This window comes from Balearica regulorum, chromosome 9, assembly GCF_011004875.1.
Source record: "Balearica regulorum gibbericeps isolate bBalReg1 chromosome 9, bBalReg1.pri, whole genome shotgun sequence".
In the NCBI taxonomy this organism is placed as follows: domain Eukaryota; kingdom Metazoa; phylum Chordata; class Aves; order Gruiformes; family Gruidae; genus Balearica; species Balearica regulorum.
Window position 1 is genome coordinate 4981580 of NC_046192.1, and position 12776 is coordinate 4994355.

Genomic DNA, 12776 nt, shown 5'->3' on the forward strand with positions numbered 1-12776 from the left:
GCAAGAAGATGGTCTCATCCCCTGGCTAGAAAAGGTCTAACGCCTCAGTCCAGATTCTGCTGGGGGGTGGGGTAGGGTTTCTAGTCTTGATGTCATTGCCACTGGTGTACGGTGCAAACACTTTGTGCAAACAGCCCAAGTTGTGCTGGCTGTCTCTCGTACTCTTGCTGTGCGCTGCTGGAAAGAGCCTGGCCCCATCTTCCTGGTGACCTTTTTATAGGTAAAAGGCTGCTGTTAGGGTCCCCAAAGTCCTCCCTTCTCCGGGAAGCAGGGCTGCGCGTGGCTACAAGGAAGCGGGAGCTGAGCTGAGCTTGTATCATGCCCACCCCTTCCACAATTTCTTAGCTGTGAATTTGCAAATGTACAGCATTCAGTCGCTTTACAAACCAAAGCAAGTGTTTGCAAACAGCTGCAATACACACGCAGTTGTAAGTTGCTGTTATTTAAGATCATAATTAGACACAGAGGAGGCAAAGGAGGAGACTGATCCGCAAACAACTCTGCCTCGGAGAGGACCAATGTGTCTACACTTGTCTTTGTTTATATAAATTTGTGCATATGGTGCCTAAATAGCTGTAACTGCAGGACATGAAACTAAAGAAATACCTACTCACTCAAGGGTATCAGTCAATTTATTAAAGTGATATTTGCTTCCAGGCAGATAGATACACTTTTAGTAGTTTCCAGTTATCAAGTCTTAGACATTTCATGAGTGGCTTTTGACGCGTTACCTTGACTCCTGCATTCACCCCTTCTGGAACTGGACAGTGCAGAGACGAAGCACAAACCTTTCTGCTGCACCAGTTTGGTCTCAGGTATGTGCTCGAGATCCAACATCCACAGCACTGCGAGGGCCCTGCAGTCTGCTTCGCCTGCTGCTAACCCTACCAACAGCTGCACTAGTACACGGCCACGGTAAATAATTAGCGCAACACTTTGTAACAACAAATACCAAAGGTATTTCTGATTCCTTGCACTATTATGCCACGACTTTTTGTGCATCTATACAAGAAAGAGAATGTTTAGCATACTTGCTTTGATGACTGAAGTCAGGGTCGCCTTGTCTCCACACACATCCTAGCAGCTGTTCTCCAGATTGTGCAGGGGTGGCTGCAGGCAAACCCGCAGCGGCGTTGGCATCAGCCCGTTACAAACCTGGTGGCTGAAAGCGAGCTTTCATTCTGACCTGGCCTTCATCTGGGCCTTAGCAAGGAAAAAGGAAGAAAACTGCAAACTCAGCTTAAATGGAGAAGAAAGAAAACTGCCCTGTAAATACAGATTTAAGTCTCCAGCCTTTTTATTTATACAAGGATTCAAAGAACATATTTCAACTTTAGATAAACAGTGCAAGAGAGTTACAAGTACCTTGGTAACAGAAAGAAATAGATAACTGTCCAGCTATGCCAATAAGTGAAATAATTCTTATTCCTGCAGATAGAAATGCATCTGTTTAAAGCAAAGGTGGACTTTAGATATTTTTGCTATACCTTAGCCCCTACCAAGCCCACCAGAAAACAACAGGCAGTTTGTCATTTGTAAATGATAAGTAGCTGCGCTCTCAAAGCCTTTTGAGACCCTCGCCCTTAGTTAAAAGATACACGTTATGGCACGAAAGAGCAGGCTGAAAGACAGAGACACTTGGAAATCCACTATTTCTGGTTCTCCCCTTTCCAGGAACAGGGGTCCTTGTTAATATTTTTTCCTAGCCCACTACCCCCCCGCTGCATTCCTGTGAAGTGTGAGGCCTTGTCAAACCACACCACCACAAATCCCCACCTCGGTAACATTGAAGCAAATGTTGCCCTTCCTCCCCCCTCAGCCCCTTCCCCCCCCCGTTCCCCAGAGCCCCCCATTCATGTACCCACCCCACAGCCGCCGCCAGCCCCCGCTGTAGCCGCAGCCCTCAGCCCGTGCCCGCCACGGGGCTGGGGAGGTTTGTCACAATTTTCTGAGCAGGCAGTACCCCCAGAAATGTCATTTATGAGCGGTGAAAGGCCCCAGGCTCTGTGCCAGCCCGAGCGTGCGCTCAGGGCTTGTCAGGACCTGGGTTGACTTCAACTTGTTGAGCCACGCCAGCAACTGCCCAGCCATCGGGCAACTATGGGTTCCTTTGGTTGGCTTTAGTTTAGCGCAATACCGAGTCGATATCCTGGGGGGACTGGGCATTTCGGCTCTCCAGCAGAAGGTGGCATGGCCAAGTGCAGTCCTCGGCCACCGAAATGCAGCAGGTTGGGGAAACCACTTCAGGGCAACAAAGAGAACAGAAAAAGTGAATAACCAGGAAGCGACAAAAAGCAGCAGCGTAGGCAGACTGTGTGGAAACGTGTACAAAATACACCCAGCGGCCCCAGGGCCGAGGAGGGAGGGAGCGTCAACACCAACACCGTGCGCCTCCCGGCACTGCCCTGGCCCCAGCTGGGCTCCAGGAGTGCCGCAGCCGCGGCCGTCGCTGCCATCGCCTCACAGCCGTCGCCTCGGGGCCCGGCGGGACACTGAAGCGGGGCTCAACCCCAGCCAAAGGGGAAAGCACCAGGAAGGGTTTCCACTGCATAACAGTTTTTACTGTATCCTTGAGACTTTGCCTTATTAATTTGGACTATCAGGTTTTATTATTGTGACAGGACCAATAATTTGGGCTATTAAATTGTTAAAATATTAACTGGACAATCAGTAAATTCTTGGTGTCACATTTAAGGTGTGTTCCCCTTGGGGCCCGTAAGAGGCTTTTGAGGGAAACAGGCTGACGGCAAATGCTAACTGCACAGAAATGGAAATGACAAGGACTTTCCTTTCAATCTCCCATTCTGCAAAGCAAAACATTGACCTCAGCATCCACATGTTAAAACTCCAACCCAACCGTTTTTTTGAAGAGGGTACAATGTTTTAATGCCCCCTCCCCACCCCTCCTTTGCTTTGGATCTAAGGTTTCTGCAGGATCGGTTGTGAGGATTTCTGTAACGGAAGGCTAAATCTGTATTGGCAATTCTGGTTAAAAAAAAAAAAAAGACAAAAAAAAGACAAAAAAAAGACAGGAACTCTTTAGAGCAGTAAAAGTAATGTGGAACTTGCTAGGTTTCTATAAGTGCATAAATCTGTATAAATCCATGACTTGTATTTATCCACTCCTGGGTTATGACAGCTCTAGTGGCGTTGGCTGTCCTTTAGCCAACATCCAGCATCCTGGCTTTCATTTCTGAAACCCTACCAGATCAGATCAGTTTTAACCTTACAAGAAGGCGAGTACAAGGCAGAAAGGATACCACGTCAGTCACCTTAGTCACAGTGACCTTGAGAAGCCAGTCAAAGCTGGCCTAAAATCTCTGCCTGGTTTGGGGCACCATCAGCATCGTTACCTGACCCCAGGTGGGACTCCTGCCCCGGGGAGGGCAGGCGACAAGCTCCCTCCGTGCCCGCCTGCACTGGCTTTTGGCTTTATCTTGTTCATGTTCTCATTGTCCCTTAAATTGCACATTCTAAAAACTGCTAATGTTAAAAATGTTTTTTTTCCCCCCTTCTTAGAAACCAGCCAAACCCCAACCCCGTAGCGTTTGCTGAGCCCAAAGACACGTCTCCTCTGGCAGGCCAGAGCAGAAACGCTCAAACACGTGCTGTGCAGAGCAGGGAAGCAGGAGATCGCGAAATCTCTGCCCTCCCTCTCGCCCGCAGTACAAACACATCTGCAACTCAAACCCAGCCCCGTGGGAATGCAGCCCAGCCCCTGGGCGAGCTCTGGGCTCAATCGGTCACAGCGACTGTGTGGTATCTATAACATCTGCTAAACCTACATCTCCAGCCAATGCTCGCTGTACCTGTCAGGTACAGAAGCTTCTGGAAGCCCCGAAGCACACAGCCCTACAAGCACAGACCCTCCTACAGCTACGTGAAGATATTTATATCTTCCACCGACCACCCCGAGTCTCAGAGCCCAGCACAGAGTTCACCCCACCAAGCATTCTGGGGTTAGGGCAACCGCCCGCGTGACCCAGAGGCTGGTGTGTGGTGGGACGGGGCGGCAGGGTGAGCCTGGCCCTTCCCTGAGCCAAAACGGAGCCGCCGGCAGGTGTCAGAGCCGCTGTCGCACCCCCTCCCTGCAGCAGTTAGGGACTGTGCACGGAAGGATGGGGAAGGGGCAGGGAAAACAGACATTCACTTAAAAACCTACAATGCAACAGGAAGAAATACCAGAAGAAAAAAAAAAACCCAAACAAAAGGTGTCCCGTCCTCACCTCCCCCTGGTCGGTGCTACCTTGAGTCAGTCTCCCGGGCAGGGGCTGATCGCTACCAGCCCCTCTCTGCCCTAAGGCAGCTGCCTGGGGGGGGGGGGGTGTGTGTCACTCCTGTACGTGCCCGTGTGAGCTCTCACAACCAGTCACAATGCTCCAGTTAGTAAAAAGTCCCTGGTCTGTCTTATTACAAAAAAAAAGGGATTCCCATCCACGGCTGGGGCCAGAGGAGGAGGTGGCAGCACAACCGTTTGTCAAGCGGAGAATCCCACTGCGCATATTTTCATCTCTCTGTTACCTATGACGGTACTGCACTGCAGGTAGAAATTGGACCATTATCACTTGGGTAAAAAATGGCTTTCCAACTAGCATGCAAAGAAAAAATACCCCAAACCCCAACCCCTAACACTCATTCCCAGTCACTTAGATGTAGGAGACCTACATTTCAAATCATCGTCAGCTACAAGCTCTAGTCAAGAAACCCACTTGTGACCTTTCCAGAGAAAAAGGGAGTTCTGCGTTTTTGGGTCCAACAGCCACTGCCAAACCGTTTCAGTTCAACCCGCCAAACCTGCTCACACTCCTACGTACGCCGCTGGAAGTGAAGGGCCATCTCTGCCTGCCTAGGAGGTACAGAGGAAGAACCCCAAAGAGCCCCTGAATGCAGCACTTGAGCAGCACCAACGACCCCAGTCTCTCCGCGTTACGAAGTGGCGTTGCTGTGGGCACTGTCGTGCTGTCGGCAGCTGTACGGTAAGCAGCGCTCTGGCCAGCGGCTGGGGAACAGGATCAGGGCAATTGCATATTCCACTGGAGGCAGCAGAAGAGGTGCCCTCGGAGGGGCCGGCCGGGTCCCCCCCCGGAGGCCTCTCTGCAAAGGCTTGTTTCAGCCCCGAGAGCCAGTCTGTGGCAATAACAAAAGTAAAACAATGAGGTACGGAAAGAAGGGCCCAGCACTGGGGAAGAGACCAAGAAAGAAGAAAACAGCTCGAGCACTGCCAGAAATAGCAAACAACTGAAACCTTTTTCTCCTCCCCCCCCCCCTTTTTTTTTTTTTTGCCAAGGTGAATTAAATATGTCCTTTCGTTGGTTGGTTGGTTGGTTGGTTTTGGCAAAGTGAAGCCCTCGGCCGCAGTCTCTTTCCTGGCTGTGCTAGTGAGTTACCGCCACAAGTGCTGCGCGGCAATGAAAGCCACCGAAAGGAAGAGGAGGAAGGTAGAAGGCAAAGATCTGCTGCTGGCCCCACTGATGCCGTGTCCAGACTGCTTAGGAATAGCGTGTGTTTCTGGCTGCCTGGTGCTGGGGCTCTTAGAAAGTCTTTTGCCACAGACATCATCAGGACAGCTGTCACCGCTCCCAGAGCCGCTCATGTCGTCACCTGTGCAGAGACAAACACGGGGTGAGCCCCGATTGCTTTCCTTAGGCGGGCGATGTCCCTGCCTTCCCCCTGCTGCAACCCCAGGAGCTCAGGGCACCAGCACTGCCCCGGCCACCTCCTGCTCTCTGCATCCCCCAGTATAGGATGCAAGCCCGTACCTGATCTCCAGCTGACTTCAACCACCAGCTGCAGCAGCTGGAAACCTCTGGAGCAGACGGACCAGTGGCCCCATCAGCAGGGCTGGGCTGGGACTGGAGAGAGCACCCGAGGTTTCAATAAGGTGCTGGGAGCAGCGCAGCCCCCAGCCACCTTGCAGCAAGTTGGATGCACTCGAACAGACCCTCTGCAGCCCTGAGCCAAAAGCCAGGTGGCCACAACCCCCCTCTGCCGTCAGGGCCCAGCTGCAGGGTCTGCACAGAGGCCCGCGCCGCCTGCCAGGACTGACTGCTCAGCTTCTCTCGCCTGCCGTAGACCTCTCCGGTTCTGCTAAACTCACTTGCATCTTGGAAATCCACATCATTCCCGATGTTTGCGTTGCCCAGCCGGTTTGTCATGATCTTTAGCTGCATGATTTGCTGGCGAATGGTCATATCTGGCTTGGTGATGTCCACCTCCACCTCCGGGTTGTTAATCTGATTAGCTAAGCCGTCCCCCATCACTTCAGGCAGGTAACTGCGAAGGAAGGAGACAGGTTTAGAAGTCTCCCCCCAGCTAAGCTCACCTCTCCCCGTTACGGACACCAGTGATAATCCAGCCTCTGTGAACCCCAGAGAAGCTGCAGTCAGCGGCGTTGGCTTGTCAAACAGCCTCCGTATGCTGGTGTTTGCTGTGAGGCGGCCAGCTCTGCGGATGGCCGAGCCACGCTGCCGTGGCCAGACCCCATCAGAGCCTGGGGCTTGCCCTGAGGCCACCTCAGCTGCAGGAGGTGGCTGCTGGCCTTGCAGCATCACTGTCCCGGCGTGGGGAGGGGTTTCCTGCAGGAAAGGCTGTGCACAGGGCTGAGGGGTTGCTCTCAGGCAACAGGTACCTGTGGAGCCACAGTGACACTCCCCTGTGGAAAACCTCTGTCCATACGGGAGGCTGAGGAGCACCTTCATCCCTGCCCCGGTTAATCCCTGTGGGAACCGACACCCTGGGACGACTCAATGCCCCCTGCCCCCGTACGACCAGACAGGCCCCCAGGGAAGCTTCACTTAATGGGGAGCTGTCAACCAGCAAACAGAGCTGCGCTGCTCCTTCAGCAGTGCTCCTGCAGATCTGTGGCACTGCTGGCAACGACGAGAAATATGGAAGAACCGAAGGCGCTGGCTCCGGGCTGGCAGAGACCAGCCCAACAGGTCTGTGGAGAGGAGCAGAGAAAGGTGTACGTGCAGCAGCTGCCCATCTCCCCTCCCAGCCATCCTTTAACCACCAGCCATGGGTGGGAGGTGTTTCCGCAGCTGCTTGATGTCACCTGGGCATCTCCTCTCATGAGGAAACAGCATTTCAGAGCAGGTATGGATAGAAAGATGCACATGCAATTCTCAGCAACGGCTCTAGAGTTCGTGAGCCAAGTCCAGCCTTCTAAGTGCAAGTGGAATTGCAAAACTGCTTCCTTACTACAAAACTACGCAGTTATCTCATGGCAAATGCATTGCAATGCTTAACCTTCCAACACCCAGCAAAATGACAACAGGCTTGACGTTCCCAGGTACCAGTTTTTCAGGAAACGCAGCACTTCTGTGGACAGGGACAGACCTTTCGGCTCAGTCTGAACAAGTGGGGCTGGCTGAGATGATGTTTAAGTGCCTTTTATCAAACTCTCCCTCTCCCACCCCAGAACGGTGCTATACTAGCACCTTGACCCTCTCCATACCTGGCCTTGGTCATCCCGTTCCAACACTTGTCATCTGCCACTGAGCTGGTCATTACTTTTTTGCTGCACAGGCTGCCAGGCAGGGTGATCCAGTAAGTCTTGAGAGCTGTCAGATTTCCTTTGGCGTCTAAAACCTGTAACCAAAGAGGATGCTCAGGGCCAGGAGAGCTCTGGGGCGCCCCAGGGCTGCATCAGCTGGGCTTCCAGGGCTCCAGGAGGGAGCTTCAGACCTGGAGGGAGCGTCAGAGGCAAACTCACCAGCATCTCCAGGGCTTGTGCAGAGGATTTTGCTTCCAACGCCACCTTCCCCCGCCTCTTCTTGTCCTCGCTGCTGGAACCTTTTGTGCTGATTTTAGGATTTCCACAGCCTTGGAAAACCTGAAAAGCAAACCAAACTCTCAATCTCATGTTTTGATACTATTTCTTTAATTAATTAGTACTTCACAGTTATGGTTTTTATTTTCTTCTCAAGTATTTTTATCTTTCCTACTTGCAAGATGTCCGAGATTCTGGCTCAGTTTCTGGCCAGGTTACTCATTTGCAGGATGTGTTTTCAGCACACTGTAATTGGTTTTGGTTACTGCTATCAAGCAAACCGTTCAGCACTAACACGAAATTAGTAGGTTTTTGGATGAGTCACCAATGTGAATATTAAATTATTTCTAGCAATTTTATCTGTTCCTATTATGATTGAAAAATAAAATTCTGGGAAGAACAAGATGGGAGTTGCTCACACTCACTACACCGGTGGTGTGGGCTTCAAGACTGCAGAGCATGTGAGCTTCACTGATTTGGACGACAGACCGAGGTGGGACTGCCCCAATGGCTCTTGCAGCTGGCACCCACACTTCAGCAAATGAACGTCCCCTCGGACCAGGGGAGTGCTAAGATAGTAGATGTGTCACAGTCTGTCAGGTTGGATGTTTCAGGGGAAAATGAGGAAGTCAAACTGATTTACCCCCTAACTTTGGGTACCTCCCATCATCCTAACTACTGGCCCAGGTGTGCTTGTAGCCAAAGGAGAGCAGAAGCGCTTTGAAGGTACAAATCCTCAGACTTTGCCTCTAGGAGGAGATGAAGAGTGCCCTGGAAGCGCCAGTTTCTCCCAGTCTCTGCATTACCAGTCCAGGCAAAGACACCTCCGCTGCAGATAGCCAATGCTCAGGCAACTGAGCCTCGCCGCGGCTCGTGGAAGGAGTGCTCGGACAGCCGGATTTAATGAAGCACCAAAGGTCAGGAGGGCCTCTGCACTGTCAGTTTGATTCAGGAAACACCAGCCTTTACAAAGCAAGCCATCTGATTTGAAAAGATGGCTCCAAGCTTGTTGTGGTTACCAGGGAGCTGTCAGAAGCTATCGATAAATCCGACTTTGCACGGTGTCCCCTTAAAGCAGAGCAATCAAGACCTCAGACAGGAGCACTGTTAACGCAGCTTGTGCCAGCTGCTGAACGCTTTTGCTAGTGGATTCTGACAGCCGTCAGCAAAGTCCTAATCTAGACAAGAGTCCCTTTGGTGACAGTGGGTCTCATCGGTGTGTCTGAGGGACATTCAGAAAGCCCCCTCCTGGAGTGCACTGTGCTGCTGACCAGATGGATCCAACGACAGTTCAGCACCAAGCCAAGCTGTTGATCTGTCTGCTTTGCTCTGTGCAAAAAGCCCCACCCTGAAAACTGCACGTAGAGCATTTTCAACTTGGTTCTACCAAAATAAAACCAATTTGGTTTCTCTGCTCTGTCTTTCTTATTGGCCTATTACTGTTAGCAGGAGACAACTCTTTCAGGAGGTAAAAGCCCTGGGAGATCTCCAGGACAGCGGCTCTTCTAGCAGCTCCGGCACAGCATGGTATCAAGGCAATCCTCCTGCCAGCCCAGGGGCTTTAGGTGAGGAACACCCATTACTGATGGAGAGAACACAAGTCCTGCAGACTGAGGTGATCAATAGTCTCCTGCATAATGACAGCAAAGAGGTGTTTGCAGCCTTCAACAGCTCCTGCTGCTGGAAATCCATCAGAGCGCCACAGGGAGCGAGGGGGGAGTGCGAGGAAGCAGGGAGAGTGCTGCGCGGTGCAGCGAACGCAGGGCTCTGTACCAAAGTGTTTCTTTCCAGTTTTTCCCCAGATCCCAGGAGAACCCATGACTGAGGGTGTCACTGAGTCCAAGGGCCACTTCTGGCTCTGCTTACAAATGGCAGACAGCGCCCTGGCTCTAGCCTGGTAATGGCTGAAGCCCTCAGCTGCAGCCTGAGCCCGCTGCCCTCGGCCCTGACAGACAAGACTCTTAGGACTGGCCTGGGCCAGTCCCGAGCTCATCTGACAGTGATTCCACTTTGCCGTGCTCAGAACCAGAGCTTAGAGCTGCAGCCCTCTGCAGCTCTTGACCTCTGTTACCAGTGCCACCAGCAGACTGCCACATTCATCTGGCCACCAGATCATACTGAGCAGCTTATCGCACATGTTTGGTTGCTCCAATCAAACACCAATTACACTACTTACTCCCTTTTGTTTTACCAGATTTACTATACGCCCCTCAGAAACACCTTTCTTTGCAGATGATGCCATGTTTTCCCACATCATGGGCTTGCTTTTATGTGGACAACCTCAGTCTCACCTAACAAGGGAAGAAAGAATACAGCCTTTCATGTTGGAAAAGAAACCTAAACAAGTTCTTGGATGCATGCTGCTGTTAGTGCTTTGACGTACGCCAGTGAATTCTGCTTGGCTAAGCAATACTTCTGGCCCTTCCCTTCTCCAAGACCCAGTTGGGACCTGCCCTGCTCCTTTCATCTGCACCTCTGCCCTAACAGCGGGATAGCTGCAGGACTTGGGGAATGTCTGGGCAAAAAGCAGAAGCCCTGGAGGGCTGGTTTGGTTCCCAAAGCTTCTCTTACCTGCAGCCACAGAGATGATTGTGGTTAAGTGGATAAAGATACTAAAAATAGGAGACCCATAGAAGACAGCTTCATGATATACTTCTTGGAAGAAAGGTGAGCATCAGGAGAGCCTGTTTCATACTCTCCAGATGGACTGCCAGATTGCAGCTCTGTCCCACAGACACATACCAATAGCCCAGTGTTTCCACTGCAGAACGTCACCCGAAGGTGGGTTAAAGCAGCTGCCTTCTGTCACTAGGGACTGTGTACTTTCTGCAAATGCCTCAGCTCAGCCAAAATACTTCAGGGCTCTTCAGACACAGAGGCACCTGACAGCAAATGGCACCATGCCTCCCACAGTCACTGCACATGCAGTCCACCTTGTGTGTCTGTACCTAAAGGAGGCTGGCTGGATGTGTCAGGGAGGAATATTTGGAAACACTTGAGCAGGTTTTTGCCCATGTAAGATGGGTGGTTTTCTATCGTTAAAAGAGTGGGTGTTTGATCTCTTTCATCCTTCATCTCCTTTAGGTCAGCTGACTAGTAAGCACAAAACCCATGTGGTCCTGGCAATTACCCCTGGTGTGTGCTCAGCCAGGCCCAGGCACACGCTCTTACCTTGGCTGTGATCGAATCTTTGTTTTCTTGCAAGTTAGAAATAGCTTCGGCGATCCTCATGTGAATGGTCCCTATTACAGTGTCTACGTTGTACGGTCCATCGATCCGATCAGCCACTACTACCAGGGAATCTAGTAAAACAAGACAGAGACAACTCTCATCAGACTCTGTACAAACCAGGTTAGAGACCACGCTCATGCCGGGTGGGATAAGCTGTTGGCCCCTCAGCAGGCTTCTTGGGAGACATCTCTCCGTTTTCACTGCTGCCCAAGTGCACGCTCATTTTCCTCTGGCATGGGACAGCTGTCCCTTCCCAGCCACCCTCAGCGGCAGAGGGACAGAGGTCACCTCCTGCAAATGGTAAATGAAACCTGTATTCACACAAAGTGAGCAACATTTCCTGGGGTGCTACAGAAAGGAAAAACAGAAAATTGGTGCAGAAATACTAAGTAATGCATAGCAAAACTTGGACCTAACCCTCTACACTACTGTGTACCTTCAGCAAAGCACTGCAGCCAGCAGCCAGCGGGAGGACTGGGGTCAGCCAAGTGCCAAAGGCACTGGACATGGACAACAGCTGCTGTGGCAGTGAAGGTGTGAGAAAGGGAGTAATTCTTCTCACCCTCACCTCTGGAAAGACAACATGTGGCCAGCCAGGGAAATACCAGGTTCTAAAGGCAGAGGAGCAGACCACAATGCCCACAACTGAACTGGTGAACAGGACAGGGAGTGACTGAGGGGTGTCTCTCGACTCCTCTTGTCCTGGAAAGCTCTGCTATGCAAGCGCTCCTGCCTGGCCTGGAAGCTCCTGCCTGGATGGTTGCTTGGGGACCATGCTTGGCTTCTTACAAAAAAATTACCAACCTCTGCCTACCTCCAAAGATGCTTCTCAGCACTCCAGCTGGGTCTGAAGCAAGGACAGCCTATATGCTCGCAGGGCTTGGGTCACTGGGGAATGCCACTGCAGAGGGAGGCTGACATCCTCGGTGTCCAGCGAAAATTAAATAGGATCCCATGGCAGGGCCAAAACTGGGTTTGGACATCTAAAATGTGATTTTAACCAGGTCTGACTTTGCCAGTCAAAAATTCTAATTCTGAAAGTCACTGCTACACTGCTGCTGCCTCAGTTTCCTACCACTTGTGCTTTAGTGGGCTGGAGGCCAGGCCATGCATAGGCTTCATCAGCATTTAGGGACTTGTCACTCAGTTATGTGTGACCTCAGACGGCTGCAGTGCGGTCTGTGTCCCCCAGGGCACACCAAAAACCTTCTGGCAGGACAAGGGATCTGTAGGATCGATGTGGTGGCCTGCACTCATCTGGAACAGAAAGTGCTCCACGTTCCTGTGGGCTCGCCACATGGAAGAAAACAAGCGCAATGGCTTCATGTTGGTTCTTCTTCTCTAAACAATGAATGTCAAACCCCAGGGTCTAGGTTGGAGATGTGTACCATTCATAAATGGAGTTATTCATTAGGAGTGATTAATTCTTCTGTCCTAAATCCTGATACCTCACCCATCAGCCTGGCAGGAGACTGTCACAGCAGACGGTGTGATGTTGCAGAAAAGCTTATTCAGCATGAGTTTGTACTCCTGACATTATTCAGGAGTAATGAAACCACCAGGTGAATTATACTCGGCAGTTCAACAGAATAAAATATATCCCTCAACCTTCGCCATGCCACAGTGTGTATGTATCACCCATGATACCGCTTTAAAGGACTGATGCTTGTCTTTGAGCCGCATAGCAAATTTTCTTCAAGCAGGAGTGCAGCCAGCTGGAGCATAACCAGGGACCACCACCATTTCAAACCTGCTAGGGAAGTAAAGTGTTCAG

General features: G+C 51.4%; 1 protein-coding gene across 1 annotated transcript in view; it reads right to left on the reverse strand.

Annotated features, from left to right (window-relative positions):
- Nucleotides 1-1279: 1279 nt before the first annotated feature.
- Nucleotides 1280-12776, reverse strand: part of GPC1 (glypican 1) — a 211168-nt gene continuing 199671 nt past the window's right edge. The window contains exons 5-9 of the mRNA XM_075760905.1: nucleotides 10943-11073; nucleotides 7715-7834; nucleotides 7457-7590; nucleotides 6098-6273; nucleotides 1280-5601 (exon numbers count right to left, since the gene is read on the reverse strand). Of these exons, the coding sequence (XP_075617020.1) occupies nucleotides 5384-5601; nucleotides 6098-6273; nucleotides 7457-7590; nucleotides 7715-7834; nucleotides 10943-11073 (779 nt within the window). The 3' untranslated portion in view covers nucleotides 1280-5383. The remainder of the gene's footprint in view (nucleotides 5602-6097; nucleotides 6274-7456; nucleotides 7591-7714; nucleotides 7835-10942; nucleotides 11074-12776) is intronic.